General features: G+C 53.4%; 2 protein-coding genes across 7 annotated transcripts in view; one reads left to right on the plus strand and one right to left on the minus strand.

Annotated features, from left to right (window-relative positions):
- Positions 1-938: 938 nt before the first annotated feature.
- Positions 939-13,537, plus strand: FAM151A (family with sequence similarity 151 member A). The gene is made up of 8 exons (XM_021096591.2): positions 939-1,541; positions 2,571-2,717; positions 6,876-7,028; positions 8,634-8,793; positions 10,431-10,655; positions 11,337-11,476; positions 12,203-12,346; positions 12,778-13,537. Exons 1-8 carry the CDS (start codon positions 1,427-1,429, stop codon positions 13,449-13,451), a joined length of 1,758 nt encoding a protein of 585 aa, XP_020952250.2. The 5' UTR covers positions 939-1,426; the 3' UTR covers positions 13,452-13,537.
- ACOT11 (acyl-CoA thioesterase 11) overlaps positions 9,663-24,875 on the minus strand; it is a 100,268-nt gene continuing 85,055 nt past the window's right edge. For all 6 annotated transcript variants that reach the window (XM_084965010.1, XM_021096589.2, XM_021096588.2 and 3 more), the window contains 7 exons: positions 24,113-24,168; positions 22,793-22,859; positions 22,107-22,190; positions 20,615-20,748; positions 15,652-15,783; positions 14,970-15,096; positions 9,663-13,760 (listed from right to left, as the gene is read on the minus strand). In XM_084965010.1, the coding sequence (XP_084821136.1) occupies positions 13,605-13,760; positions 14,970-15,096; positions 15,652-15,783; positions 20,615-20,748; positions 22,107-22,190; positions 22,793-22,859; positions 24,113-24,168 (756 nt within the window). In that variant the 3' untranslated portion in view covers positions 9,663-13,604. The remainder of the gene's footprint in view (positions 13,761-14,969; positions 15,097-15,651; positions 15,784-20,614; positions 20,749-22,106; positions 22,191-22,792; positions 22,860-24,112; positions 24,169-24,875) is intronic.

Genomic DNA, 24,875 nt, shown 5'->3' on the forward strand with positions numbered 1-24,875 from the left:
CCTGCAGAAGAGCTCAAAGATACTGTTATGTATATTCCTTGAGGAGGAACCAGAACTTGCCCCAAGGCTGCGCTGTTGTTTCTGGACTGCTCCTCCCCGGTCTCTGCATCCCTTCCCTTCTCTGATTAGCAACTGTTTGAACCTGCCCTTTGGAACTCAAGGAAGCTCACGGAGGCTGAATGAAGCCTGTTTCCTATAGAAAAGATAGGGGGGTGGGGTGGCGGTGGGACACGGAAAGGATTTTGTGTCCAGGAGCCCCGCAGGTCCTGCTTGGTTTCACTCCCTGGACCCCTTTCCCAACCTCTCGCCCTCTGTCCCCTGATGTTTGATTCCTCTTTCCCCTCCAGCCCTAAAGTCAGTGGTCCCCAAAGCTCTGTCTCTACCCTCTTCCACCCGCTTTGGGCAGAAAATGATGCTCACCCCATTATCTTTGGCCTCAATATCCAGTTCCTTCCTGCGCGGCTCTTCAGAGCTGAACCACAGCCCCTGTGACTCCAGGAGACCTGAACCAAACTCCCTCCCCACTCACTCCTCACTTCCACCTGCCTGCTTGGGCTTCACCCACCCCTCTCGTCACTCTTACACGCAAACACTACGGTCAGTCACCAGGGGCCCTGCTGGGTTGGACCTCGGTAAGCCCAGGTCCCTGCGCACATTACGGATGATTCTTGGACTCATTTAAACTCCAGGATCCCTGAAATAGGGACAGCTTCTGTCCCCCCAGCCCACCACACCCCACCCCACCCCACCTGCTACTTCTCCGCCCTGGGGCCCCTAGGACACCTCTGTGCCAGGTGGTGACTCAGCCCCTTCCTTGTGGACTCGCTGCCTCAGGAGTGGCCTGCAGCCACCCAGGCCAGCATGCCAGACCTATCAGTTTCAATCACAGGGAGATAATCTATCTATCTGGGGTGGAAAGCAGATTCGTGTTCTAATCCATCCACAGTCACCCACCCTTGTTTGACCTTCGTGACTCCCTGGGGCAGGGCAGAAAGAGGGAAGGAGCATCCAGCTGCCTCCTTTCATGCAGGGGAAGAAAACCTCCAGGTCTTCAGGAAAGCAAGGTCAAGCAGAGTCTAGATCCCTGGTCTCGCAACGCCCAGGCAGGTGCAGTCAGGCTGCCGGTGGGGGCTCCGTCTAACATCCTCGGCTGCCTCTGAATGTGCTCAAAGGTCATTTTGGGGGGGTGGCAGGATTTTCTGCTTGACCTGTTAAGATCCCAGGAGAGAGAGGGAAGAGGAGGGCGGGGAGGTGGGAGGGGCCTCGGGAGCTGTCTTATGGGCCATCCAGGCCCACAGGATCAGGCCTGACTCCAAGAGCATTGGGTGCTGCTGGCACTCCTGCCTCCCACCAGATCCCAGCTCTCAGAGCCTCAGCAGACTCTGCACCCTAGGGACCTGCGGGACATTCCCCAGAAAGGGTCATCATGGCCTGCAAGAAGGGGTGCTCCAAGTGGTCCCTTGTCACGGGTGCCTGTGTGGCTCTGGGGTTTGCCGTCATCATGGTCCTGTGCTTCACGCTGCAGAAGTGCACCCAGCCAGGTAGGTCTCCCCCCAGCCTCCCTCCCTCCCTCCTTATCCCCACCAAGGCTCTGTCCCCATCAACCTCTCTGATGGCCTCCACTCGCATCCCTACCTGGACACGATCCTCCATCCAAAGTTGTCCCATCACCAACCCCCACCCCCGAGACTTGGCCCCATTACCTTTCCTTCCCCTCCTCCTTTACCAGTTTTGAGCTGCCTGAGGACCACTGAATCTTCAGCCCAGATCTCTTCCTGTGCCCCCATGAACGTTTCTTCTTAGAGGGTCATGGGGGCCTCCTATCTCTGCTGAACTTCCCCTCTCCGCCCACACCTGCTTGTCCCTGCGCCCTCCCACCAAAGCATCCTCCATTCACACCAGGCCTGGGAACAGCCTCCTCCCCTCCTTCGGCCTCATGCCTGTGTCCTCTTGTGCCTCGAGGCTTCTTCCTTCCCATCCCCACCCTCCCTCCCTGCCCACCCTGACCTCTCTGGCCATCTCCTGCTGGACCCCTGTACCAGCCTTCCCGCTCCCAGCATCTGCCACCTGCCCACTGGCGCCAGCCCAATGCTTGCTCTGCCACCAAGATTTGTCTAAACCTTGTTTGCTGCCTCCAGCACACACGCAACTCCTTTGTGGGTGCCCAAGGCCTAATGACAGCCCTCTTTGCCAGTCATGCCCTATTCCGTTTCTCTACGTCTGTACCAGGCCAGTGGCCCTTCCTTTAGGCAACCAGCGTCTTCCCCATGACCAAGCCTTTGCCTCTCCTCTTCTCTCTGCAACTACCTGTGGTCCCCTCTTCTGGTGAAAGTTACACACCCATCCTTCTAGGTCTCCCTTAAATGTCCCCTTATCAGTGAACTTCCAGAAGTCCCCAGGCTGGTTCAGAGCCTCCTTGTACCTAGGAACTCTCGCGAAGCACTGATGAGTCTGGGGTCTGCTGTCTCTTCTCAGAAGCAGGCAGGATACGCCCTGGGGGACCAGGGAGGGTTTGTGGGATGTGAGGACTCAAGAACTGATGCTCACTGCCCCTCTGGCCTCGATTCCAGGCTGTGTGCAGGCTGCAGCCTGCCGCTCTGACGCAGACATGATGGACTACCTGCTGAGCGTGGGTCAGCTCAGCCAACGGGATGGCCTGCTGGTCACCTGGTACCACGCTGCCAACAGCCAGAAGGAGATGCAGGCAGCCCTCAGCAGTAAGTCCAGTTACCAGGACCGGAACTGGCCGGGGCAGGGGTGGAGGAGATGGAGGGAGAGCAGAGGTGGGCCTAGGACAGCATTACCTCCGAGGGGGCATTAGGATGGGCATCGCTGCGTTCTTGCCACTCTGCCCTTGAGAAAATGGGGGCTCAGGTTAAGTGACTGGCTCAGGTCGTGCAGAGATGTCTGGCCCGAGGTCACTCCTCCCAGGAGTTGTCAGGCGAGAGCTTCCCTACTGAGGAGGCCTTTGCCCTCAAAGTCTAAGATGTGCTTGTGTCCCAGCACAACCAAAAATACGCTGTGAAAGCCCAAGCAGATTGTGTAACTCCCGAATCTCCCACTTGGAATGATTATGGCAACCCGTCAGCTACAGCTCCCTGTGGGGACAGACACTCACATTCCATGCGGATTCTCCTAGGACTATGAGCAGCCTGTTTTTTTGTGGGTACATTTGATAGAAGGAAAAAGGCTCAGAAAAGTTAGGTGACTTACCTAAGGTCACGCTGTTGGAAAACGGCTAAGCCAGAGTTCCTGTTGTGGCTCAGTGGTAATGAAACTTGACTAGTATCCATGAAGATGTGGGTTCGGTCCCTGGCCTCACTCAGTGGGTTAAGGATCCGGCATGGCCCTGAGCTGTGGTGTAGGCTCAGATCTGGCGTTGCTGTGGCTGTGATGTAGGCCAGCAGCTGCAGCTCCAAAGATTCGACCCCTAGCCTGGGAACCTCCATATGCGGCAGGTGCAGCCCTAAAATGATAAAAGGGGGAAAAAAAAGAAAGTGGCTGAGCCAGCATCAGAACCCCTAGTGGTTGGCCCTACGCTCTGAATCACTGTGTGCCTGGCCCTTCAACAGGGAAGACCCCTTCAAGACTGTGGGGAAGTTCATTAGAAAATGTTTATGAATGCACCTGTAAACTCTATAAAGAAGCAACTATTCAAGATGAAAGGAAGGGTCCCCACATTTGAGCCTGCTTTGGAAGACTCAGATGACTGGCCCCACCTCTGGAGTTTCACCTTCACTGGTTCGGGGGTGGGGCCTGAGAATTTGCATTTCCAGTAAGTTCCAGGGGACAATGATGCCCCTGGCCCCAAGACCACTCTTGGAGAACCACTGCTCAACCCAAATCTCTCCATTGCAGGCAACTGGGATCCAGAGTGGGGAGGGGGTCTGGTTCAAGGTCACACAGCAGGTCTGCCTCAGAGCAAGACCTACATGCCAGGCCTCTGGAGCTTATTCCTGGCTCTCACACCTGCAGAGCCACCAGCAGAGGGCCTGGGTGTAAGTGTCTGGGGGAGTCTGCAGAAGGAATGAATGCATGAGTCTTTAGGAAGACTTCCTGGAGGAGGCAGGCTCGGTCCACAGGCTGGGTGGAGCCAGTCTGCAGCTGCTTCAGGACAGGGAGGCTCACAGACAAACCTGGGTGAGAAGGAGGACCGAGAACTCCCTCAGAGTTCCCGTTGTGGTTCAACAGGTTAAGAACCCAACTACTATCCATGGGTTCGATCCCTGGCCTCACTCAGTGGGTTAAGGATCTGGTGTTGCCACCAGCTGCAGTGAAGGTCACAGGCAGGGCTCAGAGCCTCCATTGCTGTGGCATTGGCTTGCAGCTTCAGGGCCCTAAAAAAACCAAAACAAACAAACAAACAAACAAACATACACACAGAGAATTCCCTGTTGAGGGAACCAGGCCTCGAGAAGCCTCCTTATCTGGAGATAAGGCTGAGGGAAGGCCAAGACATCTGCCACCCCAGGCTCATTTCAGGTCAGCCCTGGGGCAACAGATAAGGGGTGAGGACCTTGGCCCAGAAGAAAGCTTGAGGATGCCAACCAAGCAGTGCCCAACAACATGGAGCGTGCAGAGGCACCCTTCGAGCTGCAGGGATCTGGAGGAACCCATGCCCAATCTCTTCTCCCTGGGGTCCGGCTAGGTCCCGGGGCAGGTGTCTGGGAGGAGGGCGGGGCACAGCTGGAGTGGGGGCCCTGACGAGAGCCCGTGGTAGGCCAAGATTAGGCTGGAGAAGTCACCTTGGACATGACTGAATACCCACAAGGAGGGGAGGGGCCAGAGCAAAGGTCTGGGAGGCAGACAGAACGGGGTTCAAATTCTACCTTTTTTTTTTTTTCTTTTGTGGGGCCACACCTGTGCATATGGAAGTTCCCAGGCTAGGCTTCAATTCAGAGCTGCAGCCGCCAGCCTATACCACCGTCACAGCAATGCAGAATCCGATCCTCATCTGCGACCTATACCACAGCTCACGGCAACTCCAGATCCTTAACCCACTGAGTGAGGCCAGGGATGGAAGCTGCATCCTCACAGATACCAGGCAGGATCTTAACAGACTGAACCACAACAGGAACTCCCTGTTTTGTTTGTTTTGTCCTTAGGGCCACACCCGAGGCATATGGAGGTTCCCAGGTTAGGGGTCTAATCAGAGCTGCAGACACTGGCCTACACCACAGCCACGCCAGATCCGAGCCACGTCTGCGACCTACACCACAGCTCACGGCAACCCCGGATCTTTAACCCACTGAGTAAGGCCAGGGATCAAACCTGCAACCTCATGGTTCCTAGTCAGATTCGTTTCCACTGCACCAGGACAGGAACTCCCCAGGCCTGCTTTTCACTGAAAGGCCTCAGTTACCCCCAGCCTGGAGCTGTCAGGGCAGGGATCCCACAGCCACCAGACAACGTTAACTGCCTGCATTTATTTATTTGTTTATTTATTTTGTTTTAAGGGCCACACCCACAGCATATGGAAGTTCCCAGGCTAGGGGTCAAATAGGAGCTACAGCCACCAGCCTACACCACAGCCACAGCAAAGCAGGATCCGAGCCGTGTCTGCGACCTCCACCACAGCTCATGACAACACCAGATCCTTAACCCACTGAGCAAGGCCAGGGATCGAATCCACAACCTCATGGTTCCTATTCAGATTAAGTTCCACTAGGCCACGACGGGAACTCCCCAATTACCTGCATTTAAAAGACAAAAACGCAGTTCCCGTCATGGCGCAGCAGAAGCGAATCTGACTAGGAATCATGAGGTTGTGGGTTCAATCCCTGGCCTTGATCAGTGGGTTAAGGATCCGGTGTTGCCATGAGCTGTGGTATAGGTCACAGACGTGGCCCGAATCTGGCGTTGCTGTGGCTGTGGGGCAACGGCTCTGATTAGACTCCTAGCCTGGGAACCTCCATACGATGTGGGTGCAGCCCTCAAAAGACAAATAAATAGATAAATAAAATAAAAATAAAAGACAAAAACAACAGTGCACACTGCTATAAGGGCACCAGAGGTAGACCAGCTTATGTACTTCTGGTGGAAACATGAGTTAGAAGAATTTTTCTAGAGAGTAATTTAGTAATGCGGTTTTAAAAAATGGCCCTGTGGGTGTTCCAGCATCTATAGCTTTGATTAGACCCCTAGCCTGGGAACCTCCATATGCTGCAGGTACAGCCCTGAAATGACAAAGACAAAATATAAAAACAAAAAAAAAAATAATGAGATGGAGTTCCCAATGTGGCTCAGAGGTAATGAACCCTACCAGTATTTATGAGGATATGAGTTCGATCCTGGCCTTGCTCACCAGGTTAAGGATCTGTGAGCTGTGGTATAGGTCACAGACATGGCTTGGATTTGGCATTGCTAGCTACAAGTGTGGCCCTAAAAAGGAAAAAAAAAAAGAGATGCAGAAAAGATTATGAAAATGCATCATAATATTGACAGAAAGATTATAAATGCAGCATGGGAGAGTTCCCATTGTGGCACAGTGGAAATGAATCCAATTAGTATGAGGATGCCGGTTGGATCCCTGGCCTTGCCCAGTGGATTAAAGATCCAGCTTTGCCGTGAAGTGAGGCACAGGTCACAGACGTGGCTCAGATCCCAATTGCTGTGGCTGTGGTGTAGGCTGGCAGCTATAGTTCCAATTTGACCCCTAGCCTGGGAATCTCCATCTGCCGCAGGTGTAGCCCTAAAGGGCAGAAAAAAAAAAGGGAAGAAAATCCATCAGAAAGTGAACTGATTGAAATGTGGGTGAATATTTCCCTCTCTGCTTTGCTGTCACCAAATATTTAACAACAAATGTGTTAACACTTCGATGATGAGAAAAACTGCTTTTAAAAAAGAACTTGATTAGAGTTTGTCCTCTGGCACAGGTGACATCATGGTCCTGGAGGCAGATGTCACGGTAGAGGGGCTCAACACAGCCAACGAGACCGGGGTCCCCATCATGGCACACCCCCCAGCCATCTACAGCGACAACACCCTGCAGCAGTGGCTGGAGACCGTGCTGGCCTCTTCCCAGAAGGGTAAGAACCTCAGCCCCTTCCAGCTGCCCAGCCCTCTGGTTTTCAGGCTGCACGTGCAAGGATCCCTTCACTAGGAGGCAGGTCCAGTCCCGGTCAGGCGTGGCTCGTTGCCTTGGCTTCCCAGCCACACGGCTCTAGAGGCCTGGGCTCGTGGAAGATTGTGAGCTGAGGGGTGTAAAGGGGCAGGGTAAGCTGCAAAGGGCCAGACTTGTTCAGGGCGTTCTCCCCTGAATCCGAAGAACTGGATACAACATGCTCAAAGCCAAATTCCACCTTCCCCCATGTCCTTTTTACCAGTCACAGTCAGAATCCAGGCATCACTCTGATGCCTCTCTCTCAACCCCCACATCCACTCAGCTGCTGCGTCGGCCAGTTCTAACCCTGACCCCTACCCCCTGATCCAGTCCCAGGCACATCTTCTTTCTCCTGGACCTCCTTCCTCACTGGCTTCCTGCCTCCAAACTCAGCCCTACTTGAGTGAGTTTTCAAAAACGCCAACTGTTGGAGTTCCTGTTGTGGTGCAACAGGATAGGCAGCATCTCTGGAGCCCTGGGATGCAAGTTTGATCCCTAAGCTGGCACCGTGGGTTAAGGATCTGGCATTGCCACAGCTGTGGCCTAGGTCACAACTGCGGCTTGGATCTGATCCCTGGCCTGGGTACTCCATATGCCTCAGGGAGGCCAAAAAAGAAAAAAAACAAACAAAAGAAAAAAGCCAACTGTCATGTCACTCTCCTACTTCAACCCTCCATGGCTCCCCATTGGCCTCAGGACAAAGTGTGATCTCCTTAGCCTGGCTTTCCACATCCTTAACTTCCCAGCCTCACCGCCTGCCGTTCCCTTCATCCTCAGCCTGTCACCACCCAACAGGATGGGCCATTGTTCACACTGGGTCTTCCTTTTATATGTCCTTCCTCCACTCAAACACCCCTTCTCAAAGGCCCAGTGCCTCCCTACTGAATCCAGAGGCTTAGGACCCTCTGAGCCTGCCCGTCCAAGAATCACGGTTCCTTTTCATCCGAAACTTGAGAACCCCTGCCCCAGCTCCAAGTCCCAAGGCCTAATGTCCTCTGCTTCCTCCCCACAGGGATGGGGGATGGACCCACTCCTGCAGAGGCAGATCCTTCCTCTCCAGTTCAGCTCTGCCTGTTTTTTTTTTGTTTTGTTTTGTTTTGTTTTTGTCTTTTTTTGCCTTTTCTAGGGCCACTCCCTCAGCATATGGAGGTTCCCAGGCTAAGGGTCGAATCAGAGCCACAGCAACTCGGGATCCGAGCCGCATCTGTGATCTACGACACAGCTCACGGCAACGCCGGATCCTTAATCCACTGAGCAAGGCCAGGGATCGAACCCGCAACCTCATGGTTCCTAGTCAGATTCGTTAACGACTGCACCACAACGGGAACTCCATTTTTTTTTTTTTTTTCCAGCTCTGCCTGTTTGAAAGCCCTTCTTCACATCCAGAGCCAGAATCTGGTCCCCGTCTTCCCTCCCCGAGCCCTCCCCCGACCCCACACACCATACTTGCTCTCTCTGCCTTAGGAAGTCATGTCTTCTGGTTCCTTCTTCCTTGAGCACAAGGCGACCGCCCCTGTCCCTGTTCCCACAGGCATCAAGCTGGATTTCAAGAGCATCAAGGCCGTGGGCCCTGCCCTGGATCTCCTGCGGCGGCTGACGGAGGAGGGGAGAGTTCGGAGGCCTGTATGGATCAATGCCGACATCCTGAGAGGCCCCAACATGCCCATCTCAATAGAGGTCAATGCCACACAGTGAGTGTCCGCCTCTCTGCGCCAGCTGTGCCCAGTCCCCTTCCTTCAACATCTGGCACAGTAGGTGCTCGAAGGACCTTTGCTGAGTGTGCCTCCAGCCTACCACATACATAGTCTGACCTCTGAGCCTTAGCACATGCTCTTCCCTCTGCCTCAAATGCCTTTCCCCCATTTCCTGATGAGCCTTTGCCCAGTCATTACATGCCCCCAGCAAATTCCCTGACATCCAAGATTGCGGAGGACTCTCACCCACACTATGTTCTAACGCGGTCCTGATTTTGCTGGGACATCACCGGATTACAGCCGTGTCGCCCTCACTACACTCTGGACTCCAGAGGGCGAACAGGGCCTTGTCCAGTGACCCAGGCAGCACTTGGCCTGCTAGAAAAGCCGAAAGTGCTGACTCCTTCCACAAACCCCCTCCCCTGCAATCCCAGCACAGCCACCCAGAGCCCCCACATACACCAGTGCGCTCCAGTTTACAAAGGGCCACGTGAAAGGAGAGAACGTATCTGAGCTGACCTTCGCGTAGTGACGCCAGGTAAGTTAGGAGCATTTTTTCACCCCATTTTGCAGATAAGAAAGCTGAAAATAGGAGTTCCCCTCGTGGCGCAGAAGTTAACGAATCTGACTAGGAACCATGAGGTTGCAGGTTTGATCCCTGGCCTTGCTCAGTGGGTTAAGGATCTGGCGTTGCCGTCAGCTGTGGTGTAGGTCGCAGACATGGCTCGGATCCTGCAATGCTGGGGCTGTGGCGTAGGCAGGCGGCTACAGCTCTGATTCAAGCCCTAGCCTGGGAACCTCCATATGCCATAAGTGCAGCCCTAGAAAAAGACAAAAAGACCAAAAAAAAAGAAAGCTAAAAATAATTGAGGCTCAATCTGTCGAATGTTTATTATGCGTCACAGGATCTAGTTGTTACGTACTATTTAACTCTTACAATGAGGATGAGGTAGGTAAATTTTCATTTTATTAATACAGGAACTATCTCACTGAAGCTAATGACCCGCCTGAGTCTAGTAATCGGCAGAGCAGAGACTCAGAGGCAGGCCTTTCTGATTCTACCCCCCGTGCTTTTTTCACCATCCATCCTTCCATCCATCTATCCAGCCAGCCAGCCAGCAACCCATCTAGCCGGCATTTATCTTGATTCTCAAACTGAGATGCACGTAGAAAAGCAGGAGTTGGAAAATATAGTCAGTGGCCCAAGATAAATACGATGCATCTTCTTGGAGTGATTTTACTCAATAGTTCAGGAAGAGGGAGAAGGTAACTTTATTTGCCTATTAAAATCTGCATCAGGGCAAAATTTGAATGCAATTTTAAAATAAAATCTAAAAGTCCAGAGATCCATGCCTAGGGCTCTGGATTATGTTCTCTGTCCATGGGGGTGTTTAAGAAGCCCTGCGCTGCCTGAAAGGATGCCAGCTTTGAGAACCAAAGAGGTTGGGTGAGCCACCAAGGTCACAAAGTCAGGACCCAAATCCAGATGTCCCTGACTCCAAAGTCCATGCCCTGCTGGGGGACTCTGACCTTATGTCCTAGATGCCATAGGCCCTGCCTCTTCTTAGCACCATGATGGGAACTCAGGAAATGAGGCGGGGACTCTAAAAATCAGCATCTCTGATTCTCTGCAGGTTCCTGAACTTAGTCCAGGAGAAGTATCCTGAGACAACCCTGTCTCCAGGCTGGACCACCCTTTACCTGCCCCAGTTGCCGAATGGGACATACAGCCGAGCCATGGTGGAGAAGATGCAGGAGCTAGTGGGACCAGTGCCACAGAGGGTCACCTTCCCTGTGCGGGCTGTCATGGTGCGGGCTGCCTGGCCCCACTTCAGCTGGTTGCTGGGCCAATCTGAGAGGTGAGACCTCCCAGGCCCCTGCCACAGCTCCCCCTCCCTCCAGACCCACTCCCATGTCCCAGGAAGATCCCAGGTGCCGTGGCTAGGAGGGTCTCAACGATCCTCTGGTCCAGCCTCCCCTGGTACTCACACCCTCTACACCTTCCCCGCTTTCTGCTTGTATACCTCTAGAAACAGGCAGCTCACTACCACCTGAGGCAGCTAACTCTCCCGGTTGGGAAGTGTTTATGCTGAGATACAATTTTCCCCCCACAGCTTCCTCTCTGTGGGAGCCAGCGGTTACCTGGGGCTGCCCACAGTGCACCCGCAGTCTCTGCCCCAGGACAGCTCTGTAGGGATTGGGGAACTCCCACCCTCACCCCTGCACTCTGCTCCCCAAGCTGCCCAGCACCGCCTTCTTCTGCCTCTGTGCACACGAGGCTGGAGGTGGCCCCGTTCCCCTCTTCATTCCTGACCTCGAGCCTCATCCCAGGTGCCCATCTGTTCTATGCTTGTCTCCTTCCTAAAAGGGGACCCAGAAATACACACTCTCAAGTGAGGAGGCAGCACAGGCCATCGTCCCTGCGGTAGGGCCCCCCCCCGCCGCCCCCCCCGCCCAGCAAAGGTCCAGTTCTGAGCACCAGAGTGGGGCTGAGGGCTGCCGGGCCCAGGCAGGCGCTGAGCCAGCTCCCTGGGCCCCAGGTATAGCCTGACGCTGTGGCAGAGCGCCTCAGACCCCCTGCTGGTGGACGATCTCCTCTACGTCCGGGACAACACTGCTGCTCACCAGATCTACTACGACATCTTTGAGCCGCTCCTGTCGCAGTTCAAGCAGCTCGCCGGTAGGGCGGGGTCTGGGGAGGATCGAGAGTGGGGAGGTGGGGGAGCGGGGTGGGGGCTGAATCATAGGCGAGGCCGCACCAGGTGGACACGGGAGCAGAGGTAGCGGGGGCAGGTCACTGGAAGGGGAAAATCCTAGCCGGTAGGAAGAAGGCATCACTTAAGCATCACCTGAATGCCAGCCCCCAGTAAGGGAGGCTAAGCTTCACAGATCCCGGAAGCAGGGATTCCATTTTATAGATAGGGAAACTGAGGTTCAGAGCAGGTAAGTAATTTACACAAAGTCATTGAGCTTGAATGTGGCACAGCTCAGAACGGAACCAGCGGAATCCAAACCCCATGTGCTTCCCCTTGCATCACAGTTGCTCTGAGGGTTACTCCAGGATTTCAGAGTATGGCCCCTCCAGCGTACCTGGTAATCACTGATCCAGACACCACCTGTCCCCTTGTCCAAACCCCTCACTCCCTTGACTCCCAACCTAGGAGAGACTCTAGTTAAACCAACCCAAAGGAGACCCATCAGACCCAACATGGACAGACCTGGCTCCATTGGGATCTGAATCCCAACAGCTCTGCCCACTGCCTGTAGAGTCTCAAGCAAGGCACCTATAACCTACAAAACGGAATTACAGCTCCCTGGAGGCTTGCTATGCAGCTTAGAGAGGATGTGAGGTGCGTGGAAGGTGCTCCATGAGGCGGTCGCTTCACCTTGGCAATTTGCCCCACAGCGAATACCTCACGAAAGCAAAGCTACTACACCGGGGGCAGCCTGGTCCCTCTTCTCCAGCTCCCAAGGGAGGAGGGTGTGAGCGTGGAGTGGCTGGTTCCTGAGATCCAGGGCAATGGAAGCACAGCAACAGTGCACCTCCCAGGTAAGGTCTGCCCGCAGCCCCTCTGCTCCTAAGCTTGGGGAAGCCACAGCAGGTCTCTGTTACCATGGCAATAGGGTTGTGATGGGGGTGTGTGTGCAGAGTTGGCAAGAGTGCTGTCTTGAGTGTGGAGCTCCTGGCCTTTAGACCAGCACCTGTGAGCCCTCAGTCACATCACGCTGCAGGAACGGCGGGCGCAGGAACGGCGAGCACAGTCCCGAGGGTTGAGCCGCAGGCAAGGCTCAGAGCTGAGCTAGGGGCTTATTGTGTCACTTTGAGCCCAGGCACATTGATAAAGCAGCCCTTCCACTTGGAATCCAGATCCGATCCACAGATCCCGCTACCCCCCTGCTGTCCCTTCAACTTCAGCAAGGGTCTTGACACCCCATGATAACTTAAACCCTAGACACTGTTGCCTCCACTGCCTCTTCCAGACAGAGAAGGCATGATCCTGCTGAATGTTGGCCTTCAGGAACCTGCAGCTGGGGACCCTGTGGCCGTCGTACGTGCCCCAGACGGCCGTGCCCTGACGCTGGAGTCCTGCTTGAGGCAGCTGGCCATGCGCCCTGGATCCTGGGGCGTCCACTTGCACATGGCAGTGCCCACAGCCCTCCGGCCATCCCTGGCCACACTGGCCAACCTCTCCGCCCTTGGCCACCTGCTTAGGCCTGTGTGGGTTGGGGCCACAATCTCTCACGGGAGTTTTGTGGCCCCTGGCTACGTGACCGGCAGGGAACTGCTTGCAGCTGTGGCTGAGGTTTTCCCCCACGTGACCGTGGCACCAGGCTGGCCCGAGGAAGTGCTGGGCAGTGGCTACAGGGAACAGCTGGTCACAGACATGCTGGAGCTGTGCCAGGGCCTCTGGCAACCTGTGTCCTTCCAGCTGCAGGCTGGGCCGCTGGGCCAGAGCACAGCTGGGGTCGTGGCCAGGCTGCTGGCGGCGTCCCCCCGGGCCACTGTCACAGTGGAACACGGCCCTGGCCGGGGCCACTATGCATCTGTGCGGGCAGCGCTCCTGGCAGCCAGGGCTGTGGACAAGACCCGAGTCTACTACAGGCTACCCCAGAGTGACCGTGCAGACTTGCTGGCCAATGTGGGCAGAAACTGACCACCCAGGGGTGCTGGGCAGCAGACCCCCGGGTCAAGGCTTCCCACGGGGGAGGCGGGAAGGAATAAATGCCTCTGTCTTCCTTAGCGCACGGCACGTGTGTCCTCTAGCAGGATGGAGTGGGAGTGGGCGAGAGGTAGCCATCGAAGGTGCCTAGAGAGCCTGGAGGCTGGGGGCCAGATCATTCCGGTTGTCCAAGAGGAACTGCTCACAAGCCTTGAAGGTGGTGTAGAACTCAGAGGACAGGCCAGTCACATTGGTGGTCACGTAGTTGAGAAAGCCCGGGGTGGCCTGGTTGTAGTAGGACACCTGCGGAATGGGCAGCCACACTCAGGGGCTGGGAGGGGCAGGGGTGGGAGCCAGCTGGGACAACAGTGAACGAGCCAGCATCCAGGGCCTCAGAAGGCGGCACGACTGGCAGGTGTGACCTTCAGCTGGTCTCCCCCCGAACTCCCCTTCGGGGGACTCACAACCCTGGCTTCCCTCTGTCACCACACACTGTGCTGTCAACCTGTGTCTCTCCTGTCAGCCTGGAGGCCCTGGAGGACAGGGACTGGGTCTCTAGAGCCCAGTAGAGAATCCACTTTTATTGTTATTTTTTTGGCCATGCCTGCAGCATACAGAAGTTCCTGGCCCAGGAACTGAACCCATGCCACAGCAATGCCTGTGCCAGATCCTTAAACTGCTGAGCCACCAGGGAACTCCCAGAGACCCTTTAAAAAGAAGGTGCACTAGGGCCATACAGAAGCTAGAATAAGCCCAGAGATAGCCCTGAGAAGCTGTCAGTTTAAGTGTATTAAGTTAGCAAACACTGTCTAAGCCCTAGCTGCTGGGAGTCTCAGGGCCCTAAGAGCTGCTGTGAGCTGAGGAAGGGGAGCTGGGCTTCACCAACCCACCCACTGACTGCCCTGAGAGCTATAGAAAACCTTCCCAGGGTTTCCCATCGTGGCACAGTGCAAACGAATCCAACTAAGAACCATGGGGGTTTAAGGTTCAACCCCGGCCTTGCTCGGTGGGTTAAGGATCCAGCATTACCATGAGCTGTGGTGTAGGTCACAGACGCAGCTCGGATCTGGCATTACTGTGGCTGTAGCTTAGGCCAGTGGCTACAGCTCCAGTTAGACCCCTAGCTTGGGAACCTCCCTGTGCTGCAGGTGCAGCCCTAAAAGGAGACAAGAGAAAAAAAGAAAATCTTCCTAGACAAGAAGGGCATGGAAGGAAGGAAATGGAATTTTAGATCAGAACCCAGGCCTTCTGCCCTGTGTCCAGCGCTTTTTTTGGGGGGGTGGGGGGGAGTCCTGCAGGGGCCTCGGGCTTATCTCTGCACATTAGATCTTAGTGAAGGCTCATTTTTAGCCCCTGATACTCTTAGGTGCCTTCAAGCTGGAAGAGAGAGCCTGTTAGGGGGCAGGGTGCACAGGTCTGGTATCTGAGCCAGACAGCCCTGAGCTCCAGACATCGGTGTGGCTTCGGGCTGAATCTGGGTGGGGGCGGGGGGAAGGGGACACGGGTGCTCACCTTGGTCAGCTGGTCCCCCTCGCGCCAGAAGCAGAAGCCCGAGCAGAGGGTCTCTCCGCGCCTGTACTCTGGCATCTCACGGTGCGTGGGCAGCGTGACTGACCTCAGCGCAATGACATAGGGGTCCCTGGAAAGGAGGAAGGGCAGGGAGGAGGCACAGAAGGGGATGAGGGCCTGGCTCTAGCCAAGCTGGGGAGAAGGGGCCTGTGGGTTAGCAGCTCTGAATTTGCCAGGAGCCAGCATGCCTGCACAGCACATTTTCTGGAAAAGGCCCTCCAGGGCAGACGCTTAGCAAGCAGTGCTAGGCTTTGGGACTTCCATGCTTCATCTTTGTTTTGCTGGACTCTAGAAGAGATGCTGTCTCTCCAGCAGCCTCCACACCCTCCAGCCAACACAGGGCTTTCAGAAGCTGGAGCCAAGGAGTTAGCCCAGGTGAGAAATGGCCTATTCCTGGCCTGCGGCAAGGCACCCACCACCCCAGGGACAGAGACTACCCTGCCTTCGAGGGTGAGCTATCAGAGGGACGTCCCCATAGCCTCCATTCTATCCACAGTAAGAGCTTGGCAGCCAGTTTTACCCTGAGGTCCCATGGCCAAGGGGAAGCCGAGCACTGATGTCCCCTCCCCAGGGGACAGGGAAGAGGATCCCTGCCCACCTCCCACTGCAGCAGGCAGGCACGCACCCGTTGTCACAAGGCTTCCGCCGAGAGGCCAGGATCACGAAGTCCTGGGGCTTGGGGTCATCTCCGATGGGGGGGCTGATGACGTGGTAGATGGCATCGTCCTCGTCCACCTGCTGCACCAGCTCCACGCTCCTGTGCAGAGCCCACGGGAGTTACACTAGCTCCTGGTGCGGGAGCAGGTCCTGACCCAGGCCCTCCTGTGCTTCAGCTTCCCTGAGCAGATGTCTTCGGGCCACTTCACCCCCAACACCACTCAGCAGGGACCACAGGAGGGCAGGAAGGCCTGGCCAAGACAGACACACAGACACACACACACACACACAGGTGCACACAACGTACACACACAATGTACACATGCAAATGCAAGCACACACAAAAGCAAATGCACACACGGGCACACACACATGCAGATACAGGAGCAGACCCAGACAGGTACAGACACATGCACATCTGTGGGCACACATGTGCGGATACAGATACCCACTGATGCACACACAGACCCATGGGTGTCTGTCCATGTCTGCGGGTGCATGCTACGCAGATGTGTGATTTAGTAGCTGTACTTAATATTTAGTGAGCGCCCACTGTGCCAGGCACTGTTCTAAGTGCTTCATGGGTCCATCTCACTTAGCCCCACAACAGCCCATGCAGATGGACTCTCGGTATCCCCACTTTATAGAGAAGGCTGATACTCAGAGAAAAAACTTGTCCATGGCTACAGAATAAGGAAGCAGGTCTGGGATGTGCTCAAACTGTTGGGTGCTGGAGCTGTGACCCCCCCAGGCTCAGGCACACTGCCCAGGTAGACACACCTAGGCTTAGACCAACACACATTCACCCACGCAAGGACATCCACACAGAAACGACCATGTCCAGACCCACCACCTTTTCCCTGCTCTCCCCCACCCCAACCCTAGCAGGTGCCTCAGGAACAGGGCACCTGTGGGCAGAGTGGGAGGAAGTTGCTAGGGACTCCCTTTCCCTCAGGACACCCCCGCCCCCAGTCCCCTCAAGTATCAAGATCTGATGGGGACTTCAAGGCTCACACCAGCCTGCCACCTCCAAGACGCCTTCCAACTACATGCCCCACCCCCTCCCCCAAAGGTCCGCCACTAAAATCACCTTCCAGCAGGCCTGGGGGCACCCAGACCAGGGCTTTTTAAAGGAACACAGCCCTTTTTACAAAACCGTAGGCAGAACAGCTACAAACAGACCTGCTTTGGTGGAGAAAGGTGGGGGTAGGTAGTGGAAGGCCAATTTGTCAAGTATCAACTCACCAAAAGGACCTGCTTACTGAATTTCCATATACACAGATCCTCCTTATGGAGATACTCAGGAATATAGGCTCCTCTCTTTTTTGGCTGTGCCCACAACCTATGACGAAAGTTCCTGGGCCAGGAATCGAACCTGTGTCGCAGCAGCAGTCCAAAGCAGCTGCAGTGACAATACTGGATCCTTAACCTGCTGTGCCAAAAGGGAACTCCTTCCAGGTTCACAAAGATAGTTCGACATACACAAATCAATCAATGTCATACACATTAACAAAAGGAAAGTCAAAAACCACATGATCACCTCAATAGATGCAGAGAAAGCATCTGACAAAGTCCAACATACATTCATGATCAAAACTCTTACCAAAATGGGGATAGAGGGAACATACCTTAACATAATAGCCATTTAAGACAAACCCACAGCAAATATACTCAATGGAGGAAAGCTGAAAGCCTTCCCACTCAAATCTGGACTAAGACAAGGATGCCCACTCTCACCACTGTTATTCAACATAGTACTGGAAGTCCTAGCCACAGCAATCAGACAAAAGAAATAAAAGGCATCCAAATAGGAAGAAAAGAGGTAAAACTGTCACTGTATGCAGATGACATGATACTATACATAGAAAACCCTAAGGACTCAACCCAAAAACTGCTCGAACTGATCAACAAATTCAGCAAAGTAGCAGGATATAAGATTAACATTCAGAAATCACACTTCTGTATACTAACAATGAAATATTAGAAAAGGAATACAAAAATACAATACCTTTTAAAATTGCACCCAAAAAAATCAAATACTTGGGAATGCACCTGACCAAGGAGGTGAAAGACTTATATGCTGAAAACTATAAAACATTAATCAAGGAAATTAAAGAGGATTCAAAGAACTGGAAAGATAGTCCATGCTCCTGGAGAAATTAATATTATAAAAATGGCCATACTACCCAAAGCAATCTACAGATTCAATGCAATCCCTATCAAATTACCCATGACATTTTTAACAGAACTAGAACAACCAATCCAAACATATATGGGACCACAAAAGACCCAAAGCAATCCTGAGGAGCAAAAACCAAGCAGCAGGCACACTGCTTCCCAGACTTCAGGCAATATTACAAAGCCACAAAGACAGTGTGGTACTGGTACCAAAACAGACAAACAGACCAATGGAACAGAATAGAGAATCCAGAAGTAAACCCAGACACCTACAGTCAATTAATCTTTGACAAAGGAGGCAAAAACATAAAATGGGGAAAAGACAGTCTTTTCAGCAAATGGTGCTGGGAAAACTGGACTGCTGCATGTAAATCAATGAAACTGGAACACACCCTCACAGCATGCACAAAAATAAACTCGAAATGGCTAAAAGACCTAAATGTAAGACAAGATACCATCGAACTCTCAGAAAAGAACATAGGCAAAACATTCTCTGAAACCAATCTTACAAATGCTTTCTCAGGTCAGTCTCCCAAAGCAAGAGAAATGAAAGCAAAAATAAACCAATGGGACCTAAACAAACACACAAGCTTTTGCACAGCAAAGGAAACAAACAAAAAAGACAACTTACACAATGGGAGAAAATAGTTTCAAATGATGCAACGGACAAGGGCTTAATCTCTAAAATATACAAACAACTTGTACAACTCAACAGCAAAAAAGCCAACAACCCAAGTGAAAAATGGGCAAAAGACCTGAATAGACATTTCTCCAAAGAAGATACACAGATGGCCAACAGGCACATGAAAAAATGTGCAACATCACTGATTAGACAAATGCAAATCAAAACTACTATGAACCTCATACTAGTCAGAATGGCCATCATTAATACGTCCACAAATAACAAATGCTGGAGAGGGTGTGGAGAAAAGGGAACCCTCCTGCACTGCTGCTGGGAATGTAAGCTGGTACAACCACTATGGAAAACAGTATAGAGGTGCCTTAGAAAACTATACATAGAAGTACCATGTGGGATGCCCAGCAATCCCACACTTGGGTGTATATCCAGACAAAACTTTCCTTAAAAAAGACACATGCACCCACATGTTCACTGCAGCATTATTCATAACAGCCAAGACATGAAAGCAACCTAAATGTCCATCAACAGATGATTGGATTAAGAGGATGTGGTACATATATACAATGGAATACTACTCAGCCATAAAAAGAACAAAATAATGCCATTTGTAGCAACATGGATGGAACTAGAGACTCTCATACTGGGTGAAGTCAGTCAGAAAAAGATGATATCACTTATATCTGGAATCTAATATACAGCACAAATGAACCTTTCCACAGAAAAGAAAATCATGGACTTGGAGAATAGACCTGTGGTTGCCAAGGGAGAGGGGAAGGAAGTGGGACAGACTGGGAATTTGGGGTTAATAGATGCAAACTATTGCCTTTGGAATGGATAAGCAATGAGATCCTGCTGTGTAGCACTGGGAACCATGTCTAGTCACTTATGACAGAGCCTGATAATGGGAGAATAAAGAATGTGTACATGTCTGTGTGACTGGGTCACCTTGCTGTACAGTAGAAAACTGAACGAATGCTGTAAACCAGCTACAATAGAAAAAATAAAAACCATTATTAAATTATTTAATTAAAATAAAAAGACCCAGCATAAAAAAAGGGGGGGACTCCTAGGCTCCTCTTAATAAACCATTGGAAAAATGATCAAAGAACCCCCAAAGGAGGGTGTTGGCATAACAGAAGGTGACTTGAAAGGGATTTGAAAAAATAACAGCTTCAACCTTAACATTCCCGTATTAAAGATTGACATTTTGGCTATTTTCCTAAGAACAATTTTTTCTTCCTTGACTAAATTCAAAAAGGATATATTCACATGGAGAATCAGTAAATTGGGGGAACAAATGTATTCACAGGAATAACATCTTCATATTCAGTAACTGACTACATTCAAAAATAATATCCATGGAGTTCCCGTTGTGGCGCAGTGGCTAACGAATCCGACTAGGAACCATGAGGTTGCGGGTTCGGTCCCTGCCCTTGCTCAGTGGGTTAATGATCCGGCGTTGCCGTGAGCTGTGGTGTAGGTTGTAGACGCGGCTGGGATCCCGTGTTGCTGTGGCTCTGGCGTAGGCCGGTGGCTACAGCTCTGATTGGACCCCTAGCCTGGGAACCTCCATATGCCGCGGGAGCAGCCAAAGAAATAGCAAAAAGACAATAATAATAATAATAATAATATCCTCATGTGCCTGTCCATTCAAAGGACTGCCAAGCTTGGTAAATTCAGCAAACTGGCCATTCTGTTCGCATCCTGGGGTCGGGGTAGGAGTCCCAGCCACCCCCTCAGCCTTCCAATTCCCACCCCAACCGTCCCTGAGCCTCCTCTGGGAAGGCAGAGAACAGTTTGAAAGTCACTAACCTCTCCCTAGGTGCAAATCCAAGATCCATACCTCCAAGTCCTCATTTTAAGAGGAGGGAAACGGAGGCCCAGAAAGGATGTGACTTGCCTATATCGTTAGTTGGGTCAGGAACAGGACTTGAACCTAAGCCCTCAACTCCAGTTCCAGGCTCAGTCCCCTCCCTGAAGGCTTAGAACACCCTTGACTCTGACCCTCACCTAACACGTGACCACCGCCACCCTCAACTAAAGGCCAGCAGGAGCCGAGCACCCTGGGGCCGCCCTCCCCGCTGCCACTACCCACAGTGCCCCCTGCCCTCACCTGTAGTGCTTGTCCCACTCGGCCCTCCGACGGAGGTCTGAGAGCAGCAGGAAGGCCTGGGCTGCATCCACTTGCACCAGCATCTCCATGTGGAAGGAGAGGAACTTGTCGTCCTCCAGAGTGTACACTCGGAACTGCATGGGACAGAGCGCAGCCTCGTTCCCACGTCTCCTCAGACGACACTGGAGGCCGGAGCTGGGAGCTCAAGGCTGCCACTCACGGCTGTGTGACTGTGAACAAGCGACTCAACCTCTCTGAACTTTGGCTGCATGCCCGTGAAAATGAGAGATGCAGCACAAGTGGACAGGAAAGCATTGGTCGGAAGCAGTGACTGACCAGACAAGCACACTGTGGTTGGATGGAACGGTCCTCGGCTAGGAGATGGAACAAGCTCAAACAAGCACTCAGCGACACGAGTGAGTCTCAGCTGCACCGTGCCAAGGAAAAGAAGTCAGAGTCCCTGGAGTTCCTGTTGTGGCTCAGTGGATAGCGAATCCAACTAGGAACTGTGAGGTTGTGGGTTCGATCCCTGGCCTCGCTCAGTGGGTTAGGGATCCGGCGTTGCCATGAGCTGTGGTGTACGTCGCAGACGTGGCTCAGATCCTGCATTGCTGTGGCTCCGGTGTAGGCTGCCGGCTACAGCTCCGATTAGACCCCTAACCTCGGTACCTCCATATGCTGAGGGTGGGGCCCTAGAAAAGACAAAAAAAAAAAAAGAAGAAGAAGTTGGAGTCCAAGGACACATCCTGTATGAGTCTCTCTATTGGACATTGTCAAATAAACAAAACTAAAGGGACATGAAACCGATTCGTGGTTTCCAGGGTCGGGGGTGGGGAGAGGCATGGCTGCAGTGGAGAATGAGAGCGTTTGAGGGGATTACAGAACGCTTCTGTATCTTGATTCTGGTAGGGATTATATAACTGCAGGTGTTTTCAAAACTAGTCAAATTAAACACTAAAGAGGGGAAATTTTAGTATATGTAAAGGATGCCTCAATTTTTTAAATGTGGGGAAAAAAAATTTTCAAGGAAGAAAAAGCAGCAGTGCCTGATGCGACAGTGGAATGGATCCTCAGAGCCAGAAGTCCATCCAACCCCTTAACGTCACTGTGAGAAGTGGGCATCCTGGTACACAGACAAAAGTGGCAGAGCTCAGGTCCTGCCCCCACCCACCCCTCGCCCCATCCCTGCAGCGCCTCCGTAAAGGAGCAGAGAGAGGGAGGAAGCAGCCGGCCAGCAGCGGCAGGATGAAATGGGGGGGCAAGAAGGTCGGTGGGCAGGAGGGGGGATGGGGTGGTGAACCCCCACTCCAGGCCCTAGGGGCAGGGGGCAAGTATGTTTCTATAACTGGGCTGGTTTCATGACCCTGTCCAGTTCCTTTTAAGGAGGCTTCTCTGACCGGAGTGGTTCGAGAGGGTTTCTGTGGCTTGAGGTCCGCCACCTCTGGTTGCTCAAAGGAGGAAGGCAGGCTGGGGGCTTGGGGGGGACGGCTACCTGGTTGATCTCTGAGGACAGCACCCAGTTGTCCTTGGCCACGAGCATCTTCAGGGAGGAGACGTTGTTGTAGCTCAGGTACACCTGGACAGAGCACACAGAGAACCTGACCTTCTCCCCTTCCTCGGGGGCTCCTTGCTGGGCGAGTCTGGGGTGGGGAGAGGGCACCGGGCATGAAAGAAGGAGCCCTGGGCTTTGCGAAAGGAAGTCCGGGCCTGGCCAGACTCCCTCTTCCTCTCAGGGCCTCAGATCCCTCCAGCCAAACAGGGGGACACAGGAAGGCCCTTGGCTAACTACCAGTCTTTTTTTGTTTTTGTTTTTGTTTTTTCATCTTTTTAGGGCCGCACCCACGGCATATGGAAATTCCCAGGCTAGGGGTAGAAGAGGAGCTGTAGCCGCGAACCTACGCCACAGCCACAGCCACAGCCACACAGGATCTGAGCCTTGTCTGCGACCTACACCACAGCCCACGGCAACGCCAGATCCTTAACCCACTGAGCAAGGCCAGGGATGGAACCCGCATCCTCATGGATACCAGTCAGGTCCTTAACCTGCTAAGCCACAACAGGAACTCTTAACTACCAGTCTTGAGGCAGTGGCCTTCCATACCCTCTGAGCCTACACCTCCAATCCCACTCACAAGAGGGGAGGGCCTGAGGGCTGCCCCCTCAGAGCAGAGGCCTTACCTGGTTGCTAGGGTCCCAGGGGACAGAGAGAGGCATCTCTGCCTGCTTACAGGACACGATGTACTTCCTGGGGGAGAGGGAAGATGACAACTTTGGTCCCTTGGGGGCCTATCTCTTTCAAGAGGCCTCGCTGCAGGCTTGCTGTGCACCAGGCCCTGTGCTCGGCCCAGCGGGGCAGGAGGGACCCCTGGGAGACTGGACGGGCACACAGAAAACAGAGGCCAAGAACATACACAGGCAGACACCAGGGGGGGCCAGGGGAAGGGCACAGACCCCACACGCTTGCTGAGCGACTTTACCCTGGCTAAAGCGACTTCACCCTTATGCCTCAGGGTCCTCTTCTTCTTTTTTCTTTTCTGCTTTTTAGGGCCGCACCTGCGGCATATAGAGGTTCCCAGGCTAGGGGTCAAATCAGAGCTGCAGCTGCCGGCCTACACCACAGCCACAGCAACGCAGGATCCAAGTCGTGTCTGCAACCTACACCACAGCTCATGGCAATGCCAGATCCTTAACCCACTGAGTGAGGCCAGGGATCAAACCCGCAACCTCATGGTTCCTAGTCAGATTCATTTCTGCTGCACCACCACGGGAACTCCAGGGTCCTCTTCTCAAAGTGGACTCAGCAGTCACACCTGCCTGCCCTGGGTCATCACCAGGAGAACAGTGCTTGGCATAAAGTAAACCCTCCACAAACATACTTTGTTTTTATTAACGTCATATGGTGACCCCTGGTGACTTCACAGCATTTTCGAGTTTGCAAAGTGCTTTCACGGCACAGTCATTCACACCCGGGTTTGCATCTTAAGCAACTGCATCTCCTTGCAGAGACTTTCTCCTTCTTCTTTCTTTTTTTTTGGCCACGCATGCAGCATGGAAAGGTTCCCAGGCCATGGATCAAACCCGTGCCACAGCAGTGAGCTGAGCCACTGCAGTGACGATGCCAGGTCCTTAACCCACTGAAGCACAAGGGCACTCCTCAGAGCCTTTCTTTCTTCATCTGCCAAATGGTCATTAGAGGCAATGGGAGGAAGACTAGATTTTAATTGGCCAGATCTGGCCAGGTTCGAATTTTCATTCTGCTGACTATTCCCATCTGTGTGCCCATGGCCACCTACTCCCTTTGTCCTCAGTGTTCTCACCTGTACATGGGGCCGGTCAGACACCATGTAACAAGGCCATGACGAGAGGCTGCCTGGGTGTAAAGGCCCAGCCCAGCGCCCAGCACACGGCCAGAACCGAAGACTTGCATGTTCCCGGGGCCGGGGAGCAGATGGACAGCCCTGAACCCGTGTCCCTTCCCACTGCTCGGCCTCCACTTGCCTGTCCAGGCGGATCTTCTTCCTGGCACTGGCTTCTCGGTATCGCCGTTCACCATCCTGCAGAGAGGAGCAAGGTGTGGTATGGGCGAGACTAACCAGTGTGCCCCCCGCCCAAGGGCCCAAGGAGACCCTGCAGCCCTAGAATGGAGATCAGGTCTCACAGGGGTAGCCTGGACACGAAGGTGCCTGGTCACTGAGCTGCAGCCCCGGCTCCCTCTTAGACTCTCTGAGTGCCTCTGGGAACACCCCCCGCCCTCACTGCTTCTCCTCTGCCAAAGGGGATCCCCGAGGGCGCTGACAATGCTACGAATCCATATTCATTGAGCACTTGCCATGGGCGGTCTTCTCAAGTGTTTACCACGCCAAAGGCCATCCAAGCCTTCGACAACCCTCTGTGGTTGGCACTTGTAGTATCTTAATTTGACAGAGGAGGAAACAGGCACGGAAGGGCTAAGCGGCTCACCCAAGGTCAAGGGCTAAGGAGTGGGGCCAGGAAGAGAACCCAGACACCTGGCTTGGAGCCCACCCTCTGAGCCACTGCTTCTAATGTCTCCCCACTCATCAACATTAAATGGCAAAGGCCCGAAAGGCACTTCGTGAACTGTCCACTGTCCCATCATCTGCCGGCTCCCCGCTCCTCACCCACCACCCAGGTGCCTAATGCCCAGCTGAGAGAGGGAGTTGTCACAGCGCATGCTCCATCCGCCCTGGGAGGCTGGTGGGCAGGCTGGGGACCTTCCTAGAGAAAGGGAGCCACTGCCCCA

This window comes from Sus scrofa, chromosome 6 (assembly GCF_054392235.1).
Source record: "Sus scrofa isolate SSC_HxYL_T2T_F1_AM1 chromosome 6, Sscrofa_HxYL_maternal_Yorkshire_Landrace_v2.0, whole genome shotgun sequence".
Taxonomy (NCBI): Eukaryota; Metazoa; Chordata; class Mammalia; order Artiodactyla; family Suidae; genus Sus; species Sus scrofa.

Bases quoted from the DNA above. Each gene is read 5' to 3' on its own strand.
- FAM151A (XM_021096591.2), top strand. From the start codon at position 1,427: ATGGCCTGCAAGAAGGGGTGCTCCAAGTGGTCCCTTGTCACGGGTGCC. The intron at 2,718-6,875 runs GTAAGTCCAGTT...CCTCTGGCACAG, and splicing joins GATGCAGGCAGCCCTCAGCA to GTGACATCATGGTCCTGGAG. The intron at 10,656-11,336 runs GTGAGACCTCCC...CCTGGGCCCCAG, and splicing joins TTGCTGGGCCAATCTGAGAG to GTATAGCCTGACGCTGTGGC.